The following is a 27183-nucleotide window of genomic DNA, read 5'->3' on the forward strand; positions in this document are numbered from 1 at the left end:
AATGAGCTGAAGAAGGAAATGCAAAGTTCTGTAGTATCTTTGCCAAGAAAACTCCAAAATGGGGTCACAAAATGGGGTGGAATGAACAACTGAACAATGAAATCTCAGAGGGCAGGTACTGAGATTAAGGAGGACTGGGAAAGACTTCTTGGAGAAGGTGGAAGGGATTTTAATTGTAACTTGAAGGAAGCCAGAGAAGCCAGAAGGTGGAGATGTGGAGGGAGAGGGTTCCAGGAGTGGATGACGGCCAGTAAGAATGCTCTCAGAGAGCCTGTGCGGGAACAGTAAGGTGACCAGTGTGCTTGGATCTAAGAAATGTGAATGTGTTTGGGGGAAGGCAGGGTGTTAGTAAGTCATAAGAAGATTGGAAAGGTAAAGAGGTACCAGGTTATGATGGGCTTTAAAAGCCAAACAGAGAAAAAAGAAAAAAAAAGCCAGAGGATTTTACATCTGATCTGGGAGGTAATAGGGAGCTAGTTTTTGAATTGGAGGGTGATACAGTCATACTTGTGTTTTAGGAAGATAAATTTCACAATGGAGTGGGGAGAGATGAGGCAGCAAGACTGATAAGCAGGCTATGGCAATAGTCCTGGGGTGAGGTGGTGAGAATCTGCACCAGGGTGAGGGCAATGTTAGAGAGGGGAAGGGTGTGTATTTGAGAGATGTTACAAAGGGGGAAATGACAAGGCTTGACAACCGATTGCATTTGGAGGGGGAGAGAGAGAGAATAGACACCAGAGGAGGCATCTGGCTTTCAAGTCTGGGTGATGGGAAGAAGGGTGCTGCCCTCAACAGAAATAGGAATGTTCAAAAGAGGGCAGGGTTTGGGGGAGGGGGGAGAAAATTAGCTCTCTATTGTTGAGTTTGAGACACCCACAGTTCATCCAGTTTAAGATGTGTGAAAGCTAGTTGATAATCCAAGACAAGAGGTCAGGAGAGAGGTTAGCACTGAATATAAAGAGTATTAATAATCTTAGTGCAGCTTATTAAGGGAATGAGCATTTGTTAAATGCCTACTACATGCTAAGTACATTACAAATACTGTCTCCTTTGATCTTCACAGCAAATCTCTGAGATAGATAATATGATCCTGAATTTATAGTTTAGGAAACTGAGGTAGATGTAAATTAAGTGACTTGCCCAAGGTCACACAGCTAGTAAGTATCTGAAGCTGGATTTGAACTCAGATCTTCCCAACTCCAGGCCCAGTGTTCTAGCCACTGCTCCACCCAAAGCCTAAACGGCACTGAGACTTTTGGGATACCCTGTATACCAATTCACAGAAAAGATAATTTAATCCATGAGAGGTGATGAGATCACCAGGAGAAATAGTACAGAGAAAGAAAGAGGGCTCAGGACAAAAACTTGAGGGACACCTATAGTTATCGGATGAAGATCCAGCAAAGAATATGGAAGAGCCATTTGCCAGGTAGGAGGAGTGTCAGGAGGGAGCAATTGAACAAAAAACCTAGAAAGGAGAGTGTCCCACAGATTTTCACACCTGCCCACCCAGGCTAGGGTGAGCTGCAGGCAGACAGAGGATGAGGATTGAGAAAAGACAGGATCAGCAGTAAGAGGTCATCGGTGACTTCAGAGAGGGCGCTCGCAGTTTAGTGACGAGGTTGCAAGCCAGAGGAAGCAGAGGCAGATTTCTCAGAGAATTTAGCTGAGAAGCGGATGAGAAGTACAGGATGACAGCTAGCAGGGATGGGAGAATGAAGTTAGAAAGGAGACAAAAGTATGTGTGTAAGGCAGCCGGGGAGGGGCCAGTAGATAGGGAGTGACTGAAGATTAGAGGTAGGGTCGGGATGATAGAGGGAGCAATATGCAGAAGACAGAAGAAAAGGATTGTGGAGGGGTTTGCTGTGGTAAGGAGAAAGGCCACCTCTTTGTGAGAGATGGGAATTAAGGAGCAGATAGTGGGGGAAGACATTGGAGTGGCTGTGAAATGGGGAGGAGAGAAGAGAAAGCTCTTAGCAAATGGCCTCAATTTTTTTTCAGTGAAGTATAAGACAAAACGCTCATTGGAAAGGATAAGGAGAGGGGGAGCCACAGAATGTTCAAGGAGGCTTTGGGATGAAAAGGTTGAGATGGTTGAGGTGGTAGATGGGAGAACTGATTAGGGAGGTATAAAAGGTTTCCCTTCCTCCAGTGAGGTCATAGTTGAGATTATATAACATGAATTTGTAGTGGACACAATCAGCACAGTTTCCTGATTTTTCCCTAGCTCTGTTCAGTAACATATGCATGGGAGAAGACAGGAGTTATCCAAGGCTGGGATTTGGCAAAGTATGATCAAAAATAGTCCAAGGTAGTAAGGGATTCGAGGATGGTATAATGTTGAACTGATTTACCAAAGGGTCTAGGTAGATACACAATACCACAAGAAAGATGTAGAAGGTGTGGTCCCTCCTGTGTTTGGTCAAGATACATGAGATGTGTGAAATGATCCAACCATTCTGGAGAGCAATTTGGAACCATGCCCAAAGGGCTATAAAAATGTACATACCCTTTGATCCAGCAATAGCACTTCTAGGGCTATATCCCAAAGAGATCATACAAATGGGAAAAGGACCCACATGCATAAAAATATTTAGCAGCTCTTTTTGTGGTGACAAAGAATTGGAAATTGAGAGGATGCCCATCAACTGTCGGAATGGCTGAACAACGTAATGGAATACTATTGTGCTGTAAGAAATGATGAGCAGGCAGACTTCAAAAAAATCTGGAAAGACCTGTGGGACTGATGCTAAGTGAAGTGAGCAGAAGCAGGAGAACATTGTACACAGTAACAGCCACGTTGTGCCATTAACTTTGATAGACTTAGACCTTCTCAACAACGCAAGGATCTAAGACATCTCCAAAAGTCTCATGGTTGAAAATGGTGTCCACATCCAAAGAAAGAGTTATGGAGTTTGAATGCAGATCGAAGCATACTATTTGCTCTTTTATTTTCTTCTATATTGTTGTGTTTTCTCTTTCTTGTGGTTCCTCCTATTGGTTCTAATTCTTCCTTACAACATGACTAATGGGAAAACACGTTTAATAGGAATGTATATGTATAACCTATATCAGATTGCACGCCATATTGGGGAGGGAGGTGGGGAGGGAGGGGGAGAAAAATTTAAAACTCAAAAACTTATGGAAGTGACTGTTGATAACACAAAATAAATTAATTTTTAAAAATGAAAAAAAATACTTGAGACAAAAGTGAGTTGAGAAAGTTGAATGTAATCCACAGCTCAATGTCTGTTTACATGGAATTCTCCTCATTGGTGGAAATTCATTATTCAGGGCTCCACTCCAGCATGAAGGATGGAGTTGGTAAAGGCTTTAGAGATGAGAGATCTTGGAGGGGGTGGGGGTTGGCTTCCAGTCTCAAAAGAGAAGACAAAGGCTTCCAGATTCTCTGCAGGGAGAAATCCCTGAAGGGACAGAAAAACTCTAGGCAGAAGCCAACATGTAGAGGAACCAGTCTCAGTCATGTCCTTGTCCTGAGCTTCCTACATTAGAGATTTTAGGAATTTCCCCTAGGTAGAGATCTGAGACTTTCTCTTGATTGCTTTGAAATCCTACTTCCAGTGGAAGAGCACATTCACTGCTTTTTTTTTCTCCTGGTATATTTTTCATCCATATATTTTCTCTGATTTGTTTGCTATCAGCTTGGAAAATGGATTTGCTATTCACTGCAGATGGTCTTTGTGAAACTAGCATTTGGTGAGAAAGAGTCAAGCCTTGGATACGTAACTTTGAACCTTCTTCCACTTTAAGAGATCACAATCAAGAATGGAGTTTGAACCTAAATGATTTCCTCTAGATTAACAATATTTAGAGAGGGAGAGAAAGAGAGATAATTTTAGCTTGATACCCTTTTTCTGAAGAGAGCAGAGTGGACCTCCTGGGATTCGAATCTCCTGGTTCATGTACTAGCTGGAATCAAAGTCTCTCTAGAAGAGTGAGAGGAGGAGATACCTATTCACACCCTATCTAGACAGACCCATGTGTACACACATAACCTATATGGACAACACAAGTACACACACATGCACACGCACACGTAAGGAAGTAAGGGGCTAGGAGCAATCAGGCACTGTGCTAAGTGATGATGGATCTGAGAAAGGAAAATAAAGGTTGTTTTCATATTAGAAACAAATACAAGCAAATAACACCAGGAAGTAGGTAGGTAAAGGTAACCAAAGCTCCAGATCTAAAGTGTCTGCCCCTCCAAAGTCTCAATCCTCATATTAAACATGCAAAAGAGGGGGCAGCTAGGTGACGAAGTGGATAAAGCACTAGCCCTGGATTCAGGAGGACCTGAGTTCAAATCTGTCCTCAGATACATAACATTTACTAGCTGTGTGACCCTGGGCAAGTCACTTAACCCCATTGCCTAGCCAAAATAAGAAGATAAACACGCAAAAGATAATTCATAAAATGGTGCTGGCAGGAAATTTGGTTTTCAAACTATTACATACATCTTATTTTATTTCTTTATTTTTTGGAGGCAATCGGGATTAAATGTATTTCATTTATTTTAGCCTCATGTTCTGGATATTTACTATGTGCCAAGAACTGTGCTAAGTGCTGGAGATACCCCCCCCCCAAAAAAAGGTGAAAGGAGCCCTCATTTAAATAAGGGAGACAACAGGTAAACAAATATTTGCAACTATAATAATAGCTAGCATTTACATAGCTCTTAAAGGTTTGCAAAGCAATGTGTGAGTGTGTCTATCTATCTATATACTCATTTTATCTTCACAACAACAACCCTCATTTTACGGATGAGGAAGCTGAGGTAGACAAATTAAGTGATTTGCCCAATGTCTGGGGCAGGATTAGAACTCAGGTCTTCCTGATTCCAGGTATAGTATTCTCTCCACTGGTTTACCAAGGTATATTTAGACTAGTTGAAAGGTAATTTTAGAGGGATTGCAGTGTATGTGGAATGAACTCAGCAGGAAAAAATCAAGCTTTGGAAATTCAGAAGCATTTAAATTGAAACCAAATATGCCAGGCAACTGTTCTGAAAAATCTCTTGTGAGAGGAATCCTCTCTCATCTCAGCCTCTCTATGAATCAGTGCCTTTCCTAACGACAAGCCATTTGGACTATTACCAGAGATTAAGAATGGAAGGAATGCTTTTTTAGAATGATTCTTTTTGTTTTTATTTAGAACGATTCTTAATGCCTATACTCTGAAGGCTTTGCACAGATATAAACACTATTTCCAAATTTTAATGTTCTTCAGTTCTATGGATGCAAATGTAAATGGATGTATAAGGTTTTGTTCTAAAAACGAATATTAAAAATATTTGTAGAAAATATTAGGTTTTTTTAAAACATTCATTATATCATTCAATCCTCACGGCCCTATTAGGTAGATTGTTAAGAGTATTTTTATCTCCATTATTCAGATGAGAAAGTCCACTTTGCCATGGGCACCCAGCGTGGAACCTGGCCTGCTGACTCCCAGGCCAATGAGTGGCCCAGAACAAGCAAGCGTCCACCTCCCTCTAAACAAGAGGACATTTCCAAACTGTCAAATGTGTGGCTTTCTCTTTCCCCCGTCCCCCTCCTTTAAAAAACCATATTGACTAAGTAAACACAGGCCCGAGACAAAGCTTAAGCACTGGGGGACACTCTGGCCCAGCCCACTGGGGCTTATTTATATTGGAAGCAGATCAATACCCCTGGCCTCCCTGGCACAAAGGCTTTAGTGAGGTTTACTTGCAATCTGTGTGTCAGACTTTAAGGGAAGGTTTGCTCCTAATTAAAGGAGTAAATGCTTTAATCCCTGGCCTGAGGGCTTCCCAGGGAGCATTAGCAGAATTAAGAAGGAAATGAATTGTAATCCCTTTAATGTAAGCCTGGAGTTTCACGTTTCGGAGAAGAATGTCCTTCAGTGATTTCACATCTATTAATATGCCCAATTTGCATACAGTGTAATGCGGAGAATCCAGATTTACCTTCGTCTCTGATAATTAGCAGTGTGGGCACCATTGATATTCTGCAGCTGGTGGGGTGTCGTAGCTGGCCGGAGCCTGAAGGAGAGTCTGGTCCTACCCCCTTTTTATGCCAGGACGAAACGGAAGCCCAGAGAGAAGGGATTTAGCCAGTGTCCCCAGGCTAGGGAGAGAGTGAGTGCAGCTGCACCGCCAGGCTCCTGACTCCCAGCCTCATTTCATCACGTGGCCTTCTCCCATTTGCAGTGGTTTGCATTTTGTTTTGCTGACTTGCTCGCTTATTCAATCAACAAACATTTATTACACCCCTGCAGTGTACCAGACGGGTTTGTAGGGAATCCAAGTGGATTCAGCCGAAGGTCCGCACTTGAGGACTCAGAGGGTCACACGTGGCCTCGAGGCCGCAGGTTTCCCACCCCTGGATGGGTGTTAAGAATGGTTTTGTAAAACCATTATTCTAAAATGCTATTAGCCTCTGGTCACAAGAGTCCTGGGCAGGCAGGTGGCACAGTGGATAGAGTGCCAGCCCTGAAGCCAGGAGGACCTGAGTTTACATCTAACCTCAGATACTTATGAGCTATATGACCCTGGGCAAGTCACTTAACCTGGTTCGCCTCTGTTCCCCCATCTGTAAAATAAACCAGAGAAGGCAACGGCAAATCACTCTAGTATCCTTGCCAAGATGTGACTGAAAAATGACCGAACAACAAAAAACACACGTATACACACATATGTATGTATGTATGTATCATATATGCATATGCATAAAAAGTATATGCAGAATAAACAAAAAGTAAATATGTCTAACATAAAGGTTAGCAGCTAGGCTGAGGTCCACGGTATGGGCATTAGGAATGGAAATTTGGAAAACCATTTTTAGCCTCTGGTCACAAGCGTCTTAATGGTTTATCTCAGGAAAACACCATTCAGGGGCAGCTAGGTGGCGAAGTGGATAGAGCACCAATTCTGAAGTGAGGAGGACCCAAGTTCAAATCCAGCCTCAGACCAAACACTTGACACTTACTAGCTGTGTGACCCTGGGCAAGTCACTTGACACCAATTGCCTCACCAAAAAGGCAAAAAAAAAAAAACCCAAAAAACCCCCAGTTACCTGGCATAACTGGCATCAATATCAATGTTTCTGGGTTTCCAAAGTCTGATTTTTCTTGATGATTTCATGCAGGAGTTGCTAGTGCTTTTCCTCTGAGGTTATTTCCCACCTACCCAGTATTTCTTACAGGTACGTAGTTGTTTGCATGTTGCCTCTTTGAGGACAGGGTCTGTGTTTTTTGCCTTTCTTTGTAGATCCAGTACTTAATGTGGTGACTGACCCATAGTACGTGATTAATTAATTCCTGCCTGTTGATTGGGGCCTTCAGTTACATTGTAGGGAACATGAAGCATTGTTTATTTATTTTTGAGAGGCAATTGGGATTAAGTGACTTGCCTAGGGTCACACAGCTAGTAAGTGTCAAGTGTTTGATCTGAGGCCAGATTTGAACTCAGGTACTCCTGACTTCAGGGCCGGTGCTCTGTCCTCTGCATCACCTAGCTGCCCCATGTCTCTCTTTTCTTGTTGGGTCATGGGCCCACTAAGGATATTGAAGATAGTTAAATGGCACTGGAGAAGCATCTTCTGAGGAGGACTTTTAAGATACATGGCCAATGTGACCCATGCCCCCCCAGATGGGGCTCTGGGATAAAAAGGCTACCATGAACTCCACTTCCTCAAAGGTTCAAGGATTTAGTCTTCCAGGTTCGTGGTCATCAGGTCTTCTGGGTCCACCTTCCATCACTTAGTGATTGGATTACTGCCCCACTCCAGAAGGAGAAACATCATATTATGAGTGTGCTCTGGCCTGCAATCCCAGGACCTGGCTGGCTGTATTTCCGCCTCAGGGTCCTAGGGTACCCTGAGAGGTTTGGGGAATCTCTCTTTCTCTAATGACATTGGATAGAGCTCCCACCATGTCCCCCCACTGTTAGTTACCAGTTAGGAATGCTCCATTTAACCAACTGAAATCAATTAGCTTTTACAAGGGGCATTTATTTCAAAGTTATAAAATCAGCAATCATACAAACTTTCCCCTCAGTGCCTTGGGGACATACTCTTCCCTATCCCATATCTCCCCTTATCTCTGGGGAGAGAAGGCTCACTCAACACAGTGCCTACATAATCTTGGTCCCACTAATTTCCTGACCAACTGAGACAGGTATGTTGGGTGAATCTTGGTCTGAATTACCCTGGGCTGAGGCCTAGGGGTCATGCCTTGTTCCTCTGGCCATTGGTGCTGAACTGGCTGAAAAAATCCAGATTCTGGGATGCTCCTTTCAATTCAAATAAAAGAACACGCCCAAGGCAGGCAAAGAACCAGAGCCACATGGGAGCCTTGGCGAGGAGGGCCCAAGGCCTTTCTCCTTCCAGCTCTTAAGAATTTTGGAATCAATTGTGTAACATGGAACACACTAGCACAGGACCCCTCAGCATGGGTGCCCACATCAGAGAAGGCGCTGTGCTCTAAGAGCAAAGCAGAACGGAAGTAGCTCACGAGAAATGAGAGACGTGTAAATGTAGAGAATCCAGCCCAAATGTTCACATGGACTATTTGTGCCAGACCTGTGGTAAAGCTTTCCAAGACTGTATTGGTCTGATCAGCCAGTCAGACATACTGTTACTAGACTCCAGCACAGTGATGTTGTTTTGGTCCTCTTCAAGAAGGAAGGCCAATAAGTCGAAGTAGATTGTCCTGGTCTGGCCTGTTCTTGAGGAAGTCATGCTGGCTTTTGTGACCTCTGTATCTCCTTCCACATGATCATTAACCATCCCCTTAATAACCTGCTCTAGAACTTTTCCAGGAGTAAAAGTAGAATTTACTGGTCTATAGTTTGCAGACTGTCTTCTCTTTAAAAAACAAATTTGAGATCCTGTAAGAGCTAAGATGTAATGTTTTCAGGCATAAAAAGCACAACAACCCTGTGAGTTAAGTGCTATTATGATTTCCACTTTACAGATGAGCAAACTGAAGGTCATGGAGATTAAGTATCCAGGGTCACACCACTAAGCATCTGAGAAAGGATTCAAACTTCCGTCTTCTTGATTCCAAGCCCACTGCTCTAACCATTGCACCATCATGGTTAAGGTTGCCTTTTTGTCAATTTGTGTTCTAAGCAAGGCATTGCTCTGATGTCTTAAGGAGGAAGCAGCTCCCTGAAGCCAGTTTCTTTAAGCAGATTCCATGTTGCCACCTACTCATCCCTCGGTACTCCAGTGCCTCTGGCTGGAAGCCTCCATCTTAAAATCAGCAACAACTTTAATTTCAGGCACATAATGGACTTCTAGACCAGTTTTCCCTTCCTCAGGACCTCAGGAGAGGGGAAGGAGGGAGACGGAGAGGGAGACGGAGGGATGAGGGATGAAAGCCCACAGCAAGGCAACATTGGGTAAGAAAATTCCTGATTTGGACAAATAAGATGGTGACTATCAAATATTTCCATGGGGAGAATTTGGGTGGCTTTGGGGAAGTCATATCAACCCCCCCAGACCATAGCTTCTTGAAAGCCTCTGCAAAATACAGCAGTAGAACTAAGTGACCCCCACAGATTCTCTCCATTAGTGGCTTGAGAATAACGAAGAGAAAGCCCTGGTTTGCCAAAGTACCTTCAGGTGAGCTGGCCCTGTGCTTTGTCTCTTTGCTGAGGGATAGGAACCTCGCTGGAGGATACAGCAGTTCTTGCTTAGGCCCCAGGCTCAGGAGTGGAGTGAGGTGAGAGGGAGGGGATGTATCAACAATTCTTTCCTCCCTATGCTCAGCCTCCAGTCACCACCCTCCCTCAAACTGTTGTTATTGTTGTTAAGTTGTGTCTGACTCTTCGCGATCCCATTTGGGGTTTCCTCTGCAAAAATACTGGGGCGGTTAGCCATTTTCTTCTCCAGGTGATTTTATCAATGAGGAAACTGAGGCAAACAGGGTTCAATGACATGCCCAGGGTCATACAGCTTCGCAAGTGTCTGAGGCTGGATTTGAACTCAGGCCTTCCTCACTCACCCTGCACTCTATGCACTGTGCCACTTTTCTGATTTACTACGGAAAAGCATATGTCCCTCAACAAGGGTCCAGAATATATATCAAGATCCATGGGAGAAGGCTCGGTCTGGGGCATCACAGGTTCCCTGGATTGCATACACACACGCACACACACACACACACACACACACACACACACACTCCATAGAAATAACATCTTATGATGATTCTAACTGACTCTTGGTGTTCCAGGTACTAAACTTTGGCAAACATCCTAGATTCATGCAAAACTCCATTTTGTGCTATTTAAAATTTTTAGAAATTATATCTTTATTTTATTGATATATTTTTTACAACCTTTATTTTTTAATATGTCCCCTCCCCCAAAGAGCCATTCCTTATAACACAGAACACTAAAATAAGAGAAAATCAACCAGCACACCAAACAAGTGGAGCAGCATCTGCACTGTTCTACACCCATAGGCCCCCACCTCTGCAAAGAAGAGGAGGAAAAGGGAGATATTTTAAATGTGAGCTATTAGTATTTTAATAAATATTATCTTGTTTGAGTCTGGAAATAATCCTTTGAGGAAAAGAGAGCAGATAGTTTCACATCCTTTTAACAGATGAGACCCAGAAGCACAGAGAGGATAAATCACTTGGTCATAACCTCCCAAATAACTGATATACTTCTGCTGCACAACACTGTCTGAAAGTGTATGAACAATAACGAAGCACCATGAATTATCTTTGCCTCTTTCTTCCTTATCCCTCACAGTTTGCCAAGGCTGCCATTATATCTTATCCACTCCATTGTTCTACATTCACATGGCCGCCGCCCCGACTCAATCTTTCATCACCTTTAACTGGGACTAATGTAATAGTTTCTTAAATAAATCCCTACCAAATAATCCTTCTAAACCAAAGGCCTGACTATGGTCACTCCCCTGCTCAAAAATCTTCAATGGCTTTCCATTACCTATCAGATAAAATACAAACCCATCATCATCACACAGCTCCACCCTATTTCCTACTACTCTCTTCACTCTACATTCTAGCCCAACTGGAGTAGCACTTGAGCCCAAACCCATCCTACATTCTCCATGAGTTCTCACCCCCATGCTTGGAACTCCACTCTCCTCTGTTGTAATCCTTTTCCTTCTTTTTTATTTTTATTTATTTTTCATTCAGAATATTTATTTTAACAAACGGTTGAATCCTCACAATGAACTAGATACTACAACAGCTGCTGTCTTGGGTTCAGGCGTTGTTCCTTCACGGAATCCATTCCTGAGTCAGCGATAGACCATTTTCAGGTGCTTCATTCAATCGGTACCAGCATCCCTTAGCCTTTGCACTCCAATCATACTTTCTCTTGCGTTTAGCAGGACATTCACATTTGCCGCATGTTAACTTCTGAAGATGGTATGCCTTAGAACCACAACGATGGCACAAAGTGTGTGTCTTATTCTGGCACTTACCAAACACTGGAAGACATTTTCTTTGTCATCTTCCTGCTGCCAGGACCTAAGAGCTTTACTTCTTTTAAAAAATATTTTATTACTACATCCAAATCTTTCCATGTTTTCCTAAAATCAAACCTGCTTGTCATTTATTATAGCTCAGTAAGATTCCCATCACAACTTATTCTGCCATTTCCCACTTGATGGACATGTCCTCACTTTCCACTGTTTTTATTATCAATCTTTCTCATAGACAGGTTTTGAATTTTGTCAGCTACCTTACCTTTTTTTTTTTGCTGCCTTACTTTTTAGAAGCAGATCACATCAGTCGAGGCAACATCTGTAAAGTGCTTTGTAAACTTTTGAGTTATTAAGCCATTATACATTATATATCTATATCTATATCTATATCTATATCTATATCTATATCTATATCTATATCTATATCTATATCTATATCTATATCTATATCTATAGCTATATCATGATATCACATATTATTATATTATTGCTAGTATAAATAGGTAAATAAATGTAAAACCAAAATAAAATGTAAAACCAATAAATGTAGCTTTTCTGTTCCTTGGCTAGTGAAACTGGAGAACAGACCTGAAAGGAATTTGAAGGGCTCACAAGCATTAATGAGGTCACCTGGGCTTCTTTGTTGGGGGGCACCTTGAAGGAGAATTCACTTTATACATCAACACAAAAATTGGAAGGGGGTGCCCCTTCATGGGAGAAAGAAGCCACGGGCAAGTGTTCAGTAAAGCTTATCTGAGCCTGTTTAGATTTAACAGGAAGGAAAAGTCCATGACATCAGGCTAAGTTTGTAGTTATGATTCAGTTTAATTTTGTTTTAGTAGCTTCGTATTTTTCCAGTATTTTCAAATTAAGTAAAGGGAGGAAGAGAAAAGGGATTTATTGGAGTAATTAATACATCGTTCGTTGTCAGCTGCTTAGGCTCCAGGTCCTGGGAACCTATCATGGCACCAAAACCCTCTGTTATCCATCAGTGCTATGTATGGTTCTGGGGTCTGGCCCCCGGTTATGTTCTCTGTGTGATGTCACAGTGCAGGGCTCTGTTTGTCTTTGTCCTGGCTACAGCCTCCTGAGGTCAACAGACACCACAGTCCCCTCGGAGAGCAGTCAAACCTGCCACCCAGGTAGCCTTTCCCACCTGCCCACAGACTTCCGCAGAAGCAGACGTTCCTTCTATGGGGGTTCTCCTACAGCTGAGCCCTGATTCCAGGCCTGGTCTCTTCGGGATCCCTGGTTTGGTTGGCTCTGCCTACTAACACCCATTCTAGCACTTTGGTTTACTGGTGGATTACACGGGCAGCATCAGTATTACATAGAACAAACCTGTGTCATATCTCCTTGTTCCCTGGTCACTGCCCACATGCCATTCAGCTGTCTGTCTCCACACCAGTCTTTACTGTTGCCATCAGCTGACTCAAGATGAAGGGCTTTCAACCTACCATCCCACTTTCTGATCCCAGAGCTGGAATTGTGCCCCAGTACCGATCACTTTGGCCCCAGGCCTTCCAAGGACTGGAGGTCTGTCTCTGAGTCCCAAGTTCTTGTGGCTAGCTTCCTTCCTTCTGCCTGCTCCACTGAGGCTGACCACCCACCTGCCTGGACTTTCTCCCTTTGCCTGATCGGTGAAGTGGTGGAAAGGTAGACAGTGAAATGGGGAAGTCAGGGAGGGTTTGCTCGATTGTGATAGTTGGGTCAGTGTGTGCCTTTCCCTCAACCCCTGGCATCTACCCACTTGCTATATCTAACTTATCTTCTTCCTAGGGTTTCCTGTACATCATGGAGGGTATGTTGTATCCCAGCCAGGTGAGCCTTCAGGACTTCCCTTTCCTTTTTGTTTAAACATCTCAGGGATTGCTCACTGGGACATAGCTTAGCTTCTTACCTAATCCTTTCAATGGACCCTGAAGCATTCATATATAATCGGTACATTTTATACTAGGCAGTAAAATACGAGGCAGAAATTAATACTTAATTATGGGGATGTTGGTCAAATCCCTTGACTTCTCCAGGCCTCAGTTTACTCATGTGTAAAAAGAGGGTGTTGGACTAGTAGATATTAATAGTTCACATTTATATAACACTTGAAGGTTTGCAAAGTGCTTCATAGATATTGCCCATTGATCCTCACAACAATCCTGTGATACAGGGGCTGCTAATATCCCCCTTACAGATGAGGAAATTGAGGTTCAGAATGGTTGAGTGATTTGCCAGAGGCACACCACTAGTAGGTGTTATGATTATCTCCCCCCCTCTAGAGCCATGACTTCATTAATACAGGGACACTCTCTTCCCCCAGAAAGCAATTTCCCTTATTTTGCAAAATGTAGTTTTAGAGAATTGCTTAGAGCCCCAGGAAATAAAATGACTTGGCCTGAGTCACACAGCCAACATCCTGTCAGAGACAGAATTTGAACTCAGGTCTTCCTGACTCCATGGCCAGCTCTGTAGCTACCACTCTGTAAGTAGTAGTCTTGTTTTGTAGATGGCCTTGCCAATGGTAAATCAGCCCATAAGAAGTTGAATAGTGGAAAGAACTATGGATTTGAAATTAGATGATCTGAGTTTGAATTCTGGCTTATTAGCTGCGTGACTCTGGGCAAGTCATTTGGTCTCATTTCCTAGAAAACGAGGGGGTTGGATTGGATCAGTAAGGTCCCTTTCAGTTATAATCAATCGTTCAATAACATTGATGAAGCATCTATTATGTGCCTGGCACCGTGCTAAGCACTGGGGATACAAAAAGAGGCAAAAGACAGTCCCTGACCTCAGGGAGCTTACAATCCAACATAAGCTAATAAATAAATATTAATTAATAAATAAATGATCCCAAGTATCAGAGATAGGATTTAAACCCAATTCTCCTGAGCCTAAATACAGTGCTTTTTCCACTGTAGAAATTATTTCTTAGGGGTGGGGAAGGAAGGAATAAGCATTTATATAGCACCTACTATGTTCCAGGCACTGGGCTAAGCAATTTATCATTATGATCTCATTTGATCCTAACAACCCTGGAAGGTATTATTATTATTATCCCCATTTTACAGTTAAGGAAACTGAGGTAGACAGAGGTTAAGTGACTTTCCCAAGGTCATACAGCTTGGCAGTGCCCAAGGCTGGATTTGAACTCAGGTCTTCCTGACTCCAGGGCCGGTGCTCTATCCATTGAGCCGTAAGCTGCCTTCATGCGTAGGGAATAGGCCTAGGAGAAAGGATTGTTACAGTGCCTTCTGGTTTCCCAAACATTTAATATCTGTTATGTCATTCAATTCTCACGACAATCCCCGTGAGATAGATAGTACAGACATTCTCCCCATTCTACAGATGAGGAAACTAAGACCCAGAGCAATCACGTGATTTCCCTAATACCCCATAGCTACTAAATGACCAGGGTAGGAATATAGAACTCACAATGGGGAAGTCTTTACCCTATGCCATGTCTACAGCAAAGAGGTACTGACAATAACAATAAAAGTCTGATCTGGCAGCAAGTAAAGTTGGCATTTCCAATCAATCAATAAGCATTTATTAACTGCCTGCTATGTGCCAGGCACTAAGTTCTGGGGAGCCCATCAGATGGCATTCTTCTTTCTTTAATTATATTTTTATTATATATTTGCAGGCACCTCTGGTTTTGAGCATGTACAAAAGTTCCTACATGGCCGACTACAAGGACTTCAGCAATTACACACCCCATCTGGAAAATCCTGAGGAGGTACATGTAACATCCATGGGGTCTGGTTCCCCTGCCCCGCCCCCCCCTTCCTAGCCTTTCTTTTCTTCTTTTTTCATTGAAATAGCTATCTGATTTTCATCTCATTAGGAACAGGAGGATGTTGCAGACCACCATCCTGTGGCATTGGGCAGTGTACTTCGGTAGCACACAGAACTTAATTGTGCATACACGTACACACACACACACACACACACACACACACACACTGGGGATTATTTCAGGAGCCATAGCGTTCCCACATATTCTTCATAATGGAGAGAGGCTTGGTCAGTAACAGGGCAGGCTGAGAGGAAACCAGGGGACAGAGAAAGCTCTAAGGATGGGACAAGTGACCAAATGAGAGCCACACAGCCAACGAGTGGAGGTTCTCACCAGCATCCTGGCACCCATCATTGCCCGCTCAACGCCAAGTACTGTGCTAAGCATTAGGCACAAAATGGCCAACACAAAAAAAGGAAAAAAATCCTTGCCTTCAAGGCGTTTCTATTCCAACCTTAGAGCTGAGGTTCAGGGACAGAATTCTAAATGAAAGATGGGAAAGAGACAAGGTAGCAGCACAGCCCTGAAGGAATTAGGGTACCTGGAAGAAAGCCAAGTCAAGCACTCAGGCACAAGAGGTCAAGCTAAAAGCCAATCCACTGGTACTGAGGTGCAAGGACCCAGCTGAGTCACAGGGTAACAAGTCCAGAGCCTTGGAAATAGAAGGGCAGGGGGCAGCTAGGTGGCACAGTGGATAGAGCTCTGGCCTTGGAGTCAGGAGGATCTGAGTTCAAATCCGGCCTCAGACATTTGACACTCACTAGCTGTGTGAACCTGGGCAAGTCACTTAAACCCATTGCCTCAAAAAAAGAAAAAGAAACAGAAGGGCAGGGGAGAGCAGGATGGGCAGCAAGGCTAAATAACCCAAATTGAGAGCTAGTGGATGTTCTCATGCCTAGGATGAGCTTGGTCTCCGAGTCTGTGACAGGTGGCAGTGAAGGGGCCCCACCACAAAGCTTAGAGGGGCAAAGAGCCGAAATGTCACAAGGATACAAGGTTTAGACCTGAAAATGCTCTCAAGGGACATCTAGTACTATTCCTTCATTTTATGGAGGAGGAAATTGAGACCCAGAGAGGTTGATTTGCCCCAGATCACATGGTAAGTAGCATGAAAGTTGAAGCCATTTGGGTCTCAGAACTCTAAGTTCCAGGCCCTTTAGACCCAGATCATGACATACAGGTTAATAGCTTAATTCAACTTTAGAGCTACTATACTAGAATCAGTTGGTCATGATCAACTATTCTGATCAATACAGGGATCCAAGACAATTCCAAAAGACTCATGATGAAACATGCCATCCACCTCCAGAGAGAGAACTGGTGAATTCTGAGTGATGGAGGATCATTTTTTCACTTTCTCTTTCTTTCTTTCTTTCTTTCTTTCTTTCTTTCTTTCTTTCTTTCTTTCTTTCTTTCTTTCTTTCTTTCTTTCTTTCTTTCTTTCTTTCTTTCTTCTTTCTTTCTTTCTTTTTCTTTCCTTCTTTCTTTCCTTCTTTCTTTCTTTCTTCCTTCCTTTCTTTTTCTTTCTTTCTTTCCTTTTTTTTTGCAAAATGGATAATACAGAAATATGCTTTGCATGATTTCACATCTATAATGATATAATTTTATTCATCTTCTTTTTATAATTCTAATCTTAAGAGAATTTTAAAATTTAATTTATTTTTTGTTATATTTTAAGTTCCAAACTATCTCCCTTCCTCTCATATTCTACCATTTGACACAGATTACCTGCATGTATGTGTGTGTATGTATAAAACCATACTATGCATACTTCCATTTATTAATTCTTTCTCTGGAGGTGGATAGCATCTTCATGGGTCCTTTGTAGCTGATTTGAATATTTATAATACTCAGAATAACTTAATCATTCACAGTATTCTTCTAACAATATTGCTGTTACTATACACAACATTCTCTTGGTTCTGCTCATTTCACTCTTCATTATTTCGTGCAAATCTTTTCACGTTTTTCTAAAGTCAACCAGCTCACCATTTCTTACAGCACAGTAGTATTCCGACACAATCACATACCACAACTAGTCTAGTCATTCCCCAATTAATGGTTAGGGAGAAACTAGAGGAAGGTAGAGAATTTGGAACTCAAAATAAAAAACAAAAAAAGGAAGTGTAAGTAGGTAAGGAATGTTTTTTTCCTTTAAGTTAAGTAATGTTAAAAATAAATATATTTTTAAAAAGACTAAAAAAAGTTGATCCACAAACGTTTATAAAATGCCATTATATGTGAGGCACTGTGGAGATACAAGGATAAAAATGAAATTGTCGTCTCCTTGCTCCATGCTGTCTATAATCCAGCTATACTGGTCTACCTGCCGTTCTTCGAACATGGTGCCTCATCTCCTATCCCTGTGCTTTGGTACTGCCTGTTCCCGCTGCCTGGAAGGAAGGTCCTCCCCACCACAAATTTTCTCATTGTAATCCTTGACTTCCTGTAAGACTTAGCTCAAATGCCACCTTCTGCAGGGAGCCTTTCCCAATCCCCTAGATTCTACTAATGACTTCTTTTCAAAAGTTAACTTCCAACTGCTCTGGGTTTACCTTTTTTTTAACCTCAAACAATTTTCAGTTAACAAGCATTTATTTTCTCTCCGTCTCACTTCCTCTACTGATAAAAAATATAAGAAAAAGAAAAAACCTTCATGAAAAATATACATAGTCAAACAAAACAAATTCTCATATTGGCTATATCTGAAAATAAATGTCTCATTCTACATCTTGAGTCCATCACCCATCTGTCCAGAGGTGGGTAGCATTATTGGTCTCTGAAATTAATCATTGCATTGATCAGAGTTCATCAGTCTTTCTAAGTTGTTTGTCTTTTCAATATTCTTGTTGTAGAAATTGTTCTCCTGGGTTTGTTTCCTTCACTCTGCATGAACTAATGCAGATCTTTCACTCATTCCTCTATCCCTCCATACCTCTGTCCTTCCTTCTTTCTTTCCTTCCTTCCTCCTTTCCCTCCTTTCTTCCTTTCCTCTCTCCTTCTCTCCTTCCTTCCAAGGTTTCTCTGCACCCTTCCATCCCTTTCATCATTTAGCTGGGTCAGAAAGTAAACATATATAGTTTGGTAAATTTTGGGGCATAGTTCCAAACTGCTTTCCAGGATGGCTGGAACAACTCACAGTTCAAGCATCAGGGTATTCGTGTTCCTTTTTTTCTGAAGCTCCTCCAGTTTCCTTTTTTCTCATTTGCTAATCTAATGGTTGTAAGACGGAATGTCAGGGTTGTTTGAATGTGCATTCCTCTAATTAGTGGTGATTTGAAACATTTTTTTTCATATAGCTGTTGACAGTTTGGATTTCCTTTGAAAGCTGCCTGTTCATATTTTTTTGACCACCTCTCAAGTGGAGAACGGGTCTTATTCTTATAAATTTGAATCAATTCCTTATATATGTTGGGAATGAGAGTTTTATCAGTGAAACTTGCTGCAAAGATTTTTTTTTCACATTAGCTGTTTCGCTCCTAATGTTAGCTGCATTGGTTTTGTTTGTGCAAGCTATTTCAATTCAACGTAATAAAAATTGCCCATTTTATATGCTGTGATCCCTTCTAACCCTTGTTTGATCATGAACTCTTCCCCATCCATAGATCCAAAATAAAATGTCTTCCTTGTTTCTCTGATTTTTTTAAATCACGTGACATTTTCTATCTAAAGCTAGATCATACATCCATTTGGAGCTAATTTGGGAAATTATGCAAAGTCTAAGCCTAATTTCTGCAGACCGCTGTCTGATTTTGTTTTAGTTTGGTCTTTTAGCAGTTTTTAACAAACAGTAAATCCTTACCCAAGAGCTGGTGTTTGGGGGTTTATCAAACAATAGGTTATCAGGTTTATTTGTTTCTGTATGTTGTATACCTAATGTCTTCCACTGCTCAATCTATTTTTTAACTAGTACAAAATCATTTTGATGATTGTTGCTTTGTAATATAGTTTGAGATCTGGTGCTCCTAGCATTACTTAATTCTTTTTTATTACTTTTCTTAAGATTCTTGACCTTTTGTTCATCCAGATAATTTTATTCTTTTTTTTTCCTCATGCTACAAATTAACGCTTTGGCTGTGTGACCCTGGGCAAGTCACTTAACTGTGATTGCCTCACCAAAAAGAAAAAAAAAAGAATTCCAAATTAATCCTTTGGTAGTTTAATTGATGTGACTGAATAAACAAATCAAGTTGGATAGTGTTGTCATTTTTATTATATTGGTTCATCTTGTTAGTGAACAATAAATATTTCTGCCATTATTTAGACCTGTCTTTATTTCTACTAAGAGTGTTTGATAATTATATTTATACAGTTTCCATGTGTGTCGTGAAAGTGAGTAGATCCTTTGATATTGTATATATGCTGTTGTTATTTTAAATGGAATTTCTCTGTCTTCTGGCTGGGTTTTGTTGGTAATGCATAGAAATGCTAATGATTTAGGTGGATTTATTTCATATACTGCAACTCTGCTGAAGTTATTAATGGTGTTGATGTTTTAATTTACTCTGGTGTTCTCTAAATGAGCCATATCATCTACAAATAAGTGATCATATTTTTCCTTCTTTGCTTATGCTTATTCCTTCCATTTTATCCTTGTTATTGCTATCTTGACTTTATATTGTATGCACCAATTTGCATATATGTTGCTTTCTTCGTTGGAATTTGTAAGCTCCTTGAGGGCAGAGACAATTTTTGCTTTGCTGTGGATCCAGGAAGACCCTGGGTTCTCTGACTCACCTTAGCTGGATGATCTCATTAACCTCTTTGTACTCTAGAAGCTCTCTAAAGCTGTGGACAAGGTGCCAACTTGCATTGATGGAGGGAGGAAATTAACCCTCTGGCTGAACCCTTCCTTTTACAGATGAGGAAACTAAGGCTCAGAAAACTTAATGACCTAGCCAACTTAGAGTATAGCTAATTAATTAGAGCAAGATGATCTAAACCTCAAGACTATTGGTAGTTCTACCATTACACTTTCCTCCTTGGAAACCAAGGTGCACATTTTCTGAAGAAAAGTCAGCCAGATTCTTGGAGGGCTTGGGAGCTTCCATTATGAGAGGACCCTTTCCCTTTTTAAGCTCAGTCAGTCAGTCAGTCAGTGAACAAACAGTTATGAAACCCTTGCTTTGTGCCAAGCACTGTGATAAGCACTGAAGATACAAAGACCTCAAGGAGCTTCCATTTTACAGGGCAGGATATCATGTAAATAACCAGGTACCTACAAGATATATAAAGAATAGATGAAACATAATCTCATATAGAAGGAGTGAGCAGCTGGGGTGGGGGAGGGAATAAGGAAAGGCCTCCTGCCCACAGTGGGATTCAAACTGAGTCTTAAAGGAAGGCAAAGGTGAAGAGGGAAAGGATTCCAGGCATAGCAAACAGCCAGAGCAAAGACTTGGAGGTGGGAGATGCACCATTGCATTTGAGGAACAGCAAGAAGGTGGGTGACAAATGAACTGTGGGACCTGGAAAAAAATGTGAAGTAGGTGACCTCTTCCTCCTCTCAGCCCTTGACTTGTGTCTGCTTTGGCTCCACAGCAACGGAAGATTGAAGCCCAGTTACGGCAGAAAGAATTTTGCCCACCTGTTGCCCCATCTACATCGATGCTGATGAAAGGATACCCAGCTTTCAGGGATCCTCAAATGACAGCAAAAGACCTAGGGCCCTGTGCCTTCTGTCAGGAACTAGCCCAGAAGGTCCCTCAGGCACAGCCCAGAATCTGCCCTAGTGATTACTATCCTTCCTTGGACCCAAAAAAGATCCCAGAATATAAAACTAGGTATCAGTTTAAGAGATTTCTGAAACCCCTGGAACTTAATTATCTGCTTCCTGAGATTGGTGGACACAGGGAACTGACTGACACACAATTCCCTTCAGATATGAAACCTATCCCCTTGCGATGGGGACCCTTGAAACCATTTTACCTATAGCAACCTTGAGAGTCCAACAGAAAGCCAGTAGGAGAGAATGCAATGCACCAACATTCACTGTTTCACTCCCTCGGAGGGCATGGGTCAGAATTTAAATAAAATTTGAAAGTGCAGCTCACAGCCCTGTTCCTGTATTTCTTTAGCTTGCCTCATTGAGCTATCACCAAGTTTACCTCGATGTGGTGCTCATCACTGGGGGAGAGCTAATACAATGGGACACTGGGAGGGCTGACTCTGCATTTCAAGAACAGGGGTTTGAGTATTGGTTCAACTCTATTTGACCCAAGATAGTTGCTTCACCTCTCTTAAAGCCTCATCTACAAAAGGAGGGAGTAACCTGGCCGGGATATCATATAAATATGAACTCCAAGATGGCTTCCAGTTCTAAACCTATGAGTCCATGATTTGTAGACTAGCAATCCTTCCTTCTTTCCTTCCCTCCCTTCATCCCTTCTTCCTTGTTTCCTCCCTTCTCTCCTTCCTTTCTTCCTTCCTTCCTTTCCATCCTTTCTTCCCTCCTTCCCAGGATAAGGACTTACTAGAAAGGAGGGAGAGTGACCTGGAGGTTGACAGATGACAAGATGATCTAGAAAATGGAATAAATTTTAAAGGAGTTGGTCAACAAACATTTACTGGCTGCCTGATAGATTTAGTAAGTGCCTACTATGTGCTAAGGGCTGGGGAAATAAAGAAATGTACAAGACAGTCCCTGATCTCAGGGAGTTCAGTCTAATGAAGGATACAACATGTCAACAGCTATGTACAAACAAGATATAGACAGGATAAATTGGAGAGAATCAACAGAGGGAAGGCACTAACATTAAGGAGGATGGGGAAAAGCACCCTATAGAGGATGGGATTGTAACTGGGACTTGAAGAAAGTCAGGGAAGTCAGGAGGTGGAGATGCGGAAGGAGAGACTTCCAGGCATAGGGGATAGATAACCAATGAAAAGGTCAAGAGTCCAGAGACTCAGCGTCCAGTGTAAGGAACAGCAGTATTATTGGATAGGACAGTAAGTGAATGGGAGTTAGGTAAGACTGGAAAGGTAGGAAGGGGCCAGATACACCAAACAGAAGAGAGCTTTTATATGTGATCCTGGAGGTGAAAGGAGCCACTTGAGTTTATTGAATAAGGAGGAGGTGAGTGACCTGGTCAGACCTATATTTTATCAAGCTCGATTAGCTGAGTAGAGTATGGATTGGAGTGGAGAGGAGATAGGGCAGGGAGATCCATTGGGGTCTACTGCAATAGTTCAGGATGAGAGCCCTCACCAAGACAGCAGCAGTGTCAGAGGAAAGAAGAGGGCATGTTTGAGAGATTTGTGGAAGGTAGAAGAAGTGGGTTATTTAGTGATGGAAGAAGAGGAAAGGTCTGAAGGTATCAGTGGGGATTAAGCAGGAGGTAAACTTCCTCTGGTCCTGTGTGCCAGGGGGGTCTGAGGTTTCAGTGAGCTGCCCCAGCTGAAGGAAAAGATGCTAAAGGAAAAGATTTCAAGATGAAAAGAGATTGAGAAGGGTTCTAGATGGCACTGTGGTGTCTTTGAGCACCCTACTATATTCCAATGGGAATAATTTTCCCAAGCCTCAGTTTCTTCATCTGTAAAAAGGGAATAATAAAATCCTGCTCCTCAATGATCTTAGTCTGACCAGTTAGAGCTGGTGGTCTGCAGCTGCATGAAGGCAGTGATCTCCAAAGTGGAAGGTGGGAGAGGGGGTGGGGAGTGAGGCTAGGACTACCCACCCCTCCAAGGGAGGCTGGTCCTGAACCTACCACATCAACCAATCAGAAGATGGGCAGACAGGTAGCATCTCACCCTCCCAGCGGTCATCAGTCCAGAGGAACCCATACGCAGGTCAAGAAGCAACAGTCAGAACTGAGCATGGACCAGCGAACTGGTTCAAGGTTAGGAAAGGAGTACAACAAGGCTGTACGTTGCCACCTTATTTATTTAACTTATGTGCAGAGTACATTATGTGTAATGCCAGCCTAGAAGAATCAAAAGCTGGAATTAAGGTTGCCAGGAGAAATAGCACCAAGCTCAGATATACAGATGATATCATTCAGATGGCAGAAAGTGAAGAGGAATTAAGAAGCCTCTTGACGAGGGTGAGAGAGAAGAGTGTAAAAGTTGGTTCAAAGCTTAATTCCCAAAAAACTAAGATCTTGGCAACTGGTCCCATTACTTCCTGGCAAATGCAGAAATGGAAGCAGCATCAGATTTTATATTCTTGGGTTCAAAGATCACAGCAGATGGTGATTGCATCCATGAAATTAAAAAAAAATGCATATTCCTTGGAAGGACAGCTGTGGTAAATCTGGATAGCAGAGTAAAAAACAGAGACATCAACTTGCCAGCAAAGGTCCATAGAGTCACAGCTATGGTTTTTCCAGTAGTATTATGTGATGATGCGAGCCAGGCTACAAAGAAAGCTGGATCAATGCTTTTGAGTTGTGGTGCTAGAGAAGACTTTTGAGAGTCTCTTGGACTGCAAAGACATCAAATCAATTAAAGAAATTAATTCAGACTATTCACTGGAAGGTCAAATACTGAAACTGAAGCTCAACTACTCGGGCCACATAACAAAAAGACAGGATTCATTGGAAAAGACCTGGATGGTGGGGACAAATGAAAGCAAAAGGAAAAGGGGACAGGAGAGGATGAGATGGATAGATAGTGTCATAAAAGTAACGAACATGAATTAGAAGGGCCTGGTGTACTGTGGCCCATGAGGATCACAAAGAGTCAGACGTGACTGAACGTGACATTGTCTCCCTAGTGCAATATGCAAATATAAAATCTTCCTTTCACTATTTAAAGCTCTTCTTTGCCTGGCCCCAGACTGAATTTTCAGTCTTTTTACATCTTATTGCTCCACAAGTACTCTTCAATCCAGTGACACTGACCACCCGGCTCTTTCTGACACCCAACATTCCATCTCTCAGCTCCCGGCACTGGCTGCCAACGCCCCCACCCCACCCCAGCCCCCAGCTCTCTTTTCTCATCTCTGCCTCCTAGCTTTCCTGGCTTTTTAAAGTCTCAGCTCTTTTTGTATCCCCACCACTGAGCACAATGCCAGGCACACCTTAGCACACCTAGCACACACAATAAACACCTAATGTTTATTGATCTCCGCTAAAGTCCTTCCTTCTACAAGAAGTCTTTCCTCAGTCCTGCTTAATCTTAATGCCTTCTTTCTGAAACGATCTTGGATTTATCTCATGCTGCAAGTTGTCTCCACAATTAGATTGTGAGCTCCTAGAGAGCAGGGATTGTCTTTTGCCTCTCTTTCTTTCTTTCTTTTTTTTTTATACACTTATTTATTTATTTTTTTAGTTTTCAACCTTCACTTTCATAAGATTTTGGGGTTCCAGGTTTTCTCCCTATCCTCTTCCTCACCCCAAGTCAGCATGTAAATTGATATAGGTTCAACATATACATTCATAGTAAACCTATTTTCACGTTAGTTGTGTTATAAAGTAGAATTAGAACTAATGGGAGAAACCATGAGAAAGAAGAAACAAAGAGAGAGAGAGAGAGAGAGAGAGAGAGAGAGAGAGAGAGAGAGAGCAAGCGAGCGAGCGAGAGAGAGAGAGAGCAAATAACATGCTTTGATCTGCATTCAGACTCCATAGCTCTTTTTTCTGGATATGGATAGCATTTTCCATCATAAGTCATTTGGAGTTGTCTTAGATCCTTGCATTACTAAGAAGAGATAAGTCTATCAAAGTTATCTCACAACATGGCTGTTACTGTGTACAATGTTCTCCTGGTTCACTCAGCATCAGTTCATATAAGTCTTTCCAGTCTTCCTGCTCATTATTTCTTTTTTTTTAAATTTTATTAATTTATTTTGATTTATCAACAATCACTTCCATATGCTTTTGAGTTGAAAATTTTTCTCCCCCTCCCTCCCCCCCACCCTCCCCAAGACGGCACACAATCTGATACAGGCTTTACATTTACATACCCATTAAACATATTTTCACATTAGTGAAGTTGTAAGTAAAAATTAAAACCGATAGGAGGAACCATCAGAAAGATGAAACAAAACTCAACAGAGGAGAAAAAAAATGATAGCAATTCAACTTCCATAGTTCTTTCTTTGGATGTGGACAGCATTTTCCATCACGAGGCCTCTGGAGATGTCTTAGATCCTTGTAATACTGAGAAGGGTTCAGTTTAGCAGTATTAGTCATTGCACAACGTGGCTGTTATTGTGTACAAAGTCCTCTTGGTTCTGCTCACTTCACTCAGCATCAGACCATACAAGTCTTTCCAGGTTTTTCTGAAGTCTGCCTGCTCATCATTTCTTATAGCACAATAGTATTCCATTACATTCATATACCACAACTTCCTCAGCCATTCCCCAGTTGATGGGCATCCTCTCAATATCCGATTCTTTGCCACCACAAAAAGAGCTGCTATGAATATTTTTGTACATGTGGGTCCTTTTCCCATTTGTTTGATCTCTTTGGGATATAGCCCTAGAAGTGCTATTGCTGGATCAAAGGGTATGCACAGTTTTATAGCTCTTTGGGCATGGTTCCAAATTGCTGTCCAGAATGGTTGAATCAGTTCACAAATTTACCAACAATGCATTAGTGTTCCATTTTCCCCCACATCTTCTCCAGCATTTATCATGTTTCCTGTTTTGTCATGTTAACCAATCTGATAGGTGTGATGTGATATCTCAGATTTTGATTTGATTTGATTTGAATTTTTCTAATCAATAGCGATTTAGAGCATTTTTTCACATGATTATAAATAGCTCTAAATTCTTCATCTGAAAACTTCCTGTTCATATTCTTTGATCATTTATCAATTGGGGAATGACTTGTATTCTTATACATTTGACTTAGTTCTCTATATTCTTTTGCCTTTCTATCTGCAGCACTTAGCACGGTGTAGTTAAGGCTCCAGCTAGGTGGGGAAGAGAATAAGCATTTATATACCAAGCACTTTACAAATATCACATCATTTGACCCATACAACAACCCTGCTTAGTAGATGCTTTATTATCCTAATTTCATAGTTGAGGAGACTGAGATAAGCAAATAAGTGACTTGCCCAGGGTCACACAGCCAGTAAGTGTTGGAGGTCTCATTTGTACTCCGGTCTCGGGGATTCCAGAACCAGTACACTATCTCCTGCAGATAAATTACTGGGCCTCTAGTCAGTTCAAATCCTTCTTCCCACACTGTAGCTGATTGACCCCGGAGAAAGGCAATTCACCAGGCAGGTAGGTGGAGAAGTAGATAGAGTTCTGGATCTGGAGTCAGAAAGATTCATCATCCTGGGTTCAAATCTGGCCTCAGATGCTTACTAGTGACTCTAGACAAGTCACTGTAACCCTGTTTGCCTCAGTTTCCTCATCTGTAAAATGAGCTGGAGAAGGAAATGGCAACCCACTCCAGTATCTTTGCCATGAAAACTCCAAAAGGATTCTTTATGAAGAGTTGGACACAGATGAAACTACTGAGCAGTAAGGCACTTCACTACTCTTTGCCTCAGTTTCCTCCCCAGTAAACTGAGGATAACCCCCAGGATTGTTGTGATGATCAAATGAGATATTTGTAAAGCACTTTGCAAACCTTAAAGCACTCTATAAATACTAGTTTTTAAATACTATAATTAATAAATACTTGCTGGAACATACCCCTTAATAAATATTGATTGATTGACTAGTATAAAATGTATAAATAAACAAATGCACATATAGTAGTGCTTTGTGCTCAGAAATTTTTCTGGATAGAGGTGCATGGTCAAAAAAATAATGGAGACCACTTCCCAAAGGAAGCTAATGTGTCATAATTATTTGCACAGGCATCCTTTCCCGGTTATTAGGTCAAAAGCTTCTTAAGGATTGTGAGTATAACTTTCCTTTATTTATTCGACAGTTATTCATTGTCTACCAGGTTCAAAGTGCAGGGAGATTCTCTATTTAGGTTAAACTGGAGAGACACACAGATAACTAATTTGCACAAT

At 41.8% G+C, this 27183-nt stretch overlaps 1 protein-coding gene across 4 annotated transcripts in view; it reads left to right on the forward strand.

Annotated features, from left to right (window-relative positions):
- Nucleotides 1-12518: 12518 nt before the first annotated feature.
- The window catches only part of SPMIP9 (sperm microtubule inner protein 9), a 28512-nt gene continuing 13847 nt past the window's right edge, over nt 12519-27183 (forward strand). Inside the window, exons 1-4 of one of the 4 annotated variants that reach the window (XM_020979074.1) lie at nt 12519-12613; nt 13251-13292; nt 15109-15201; nt 20803-21307. In XM_020979074.1, the coding sequence (XP_020834733.1) occupies nt 13266-13292; nt 15109-15201; nt 20803-21195 (513 nt within the window). In that variant the 5' untranslated portion in view covers nt 12519-12613; nt 13251-13265 and the 3' untranslated portion in view covers nt 21196-21307. The other 3 variants (XM_020979073.1, XM_020979075.1, XM_020979076.2) reach the window with 3 other exon arrangements.

This window comes from Phascolarctos cinereus, unplaced genomic scaffold (genome assembly GCF_003287225.1).
Source record: "Phascolarctos cinereus isolate Bilbo 61053 unplaced genomic scaffold, phaCin_HiC Scaffold_2;HRSCAF=192, whole genome shotgun sequence".
NCBI classification, from domain to species: domain Eukaryota; kingdom Metazoa; phylum Chordata; class Mammalia; order Diprotodontia; family Phascolarctidae; genus Phascolarctos; species Phascolarctos cinereus.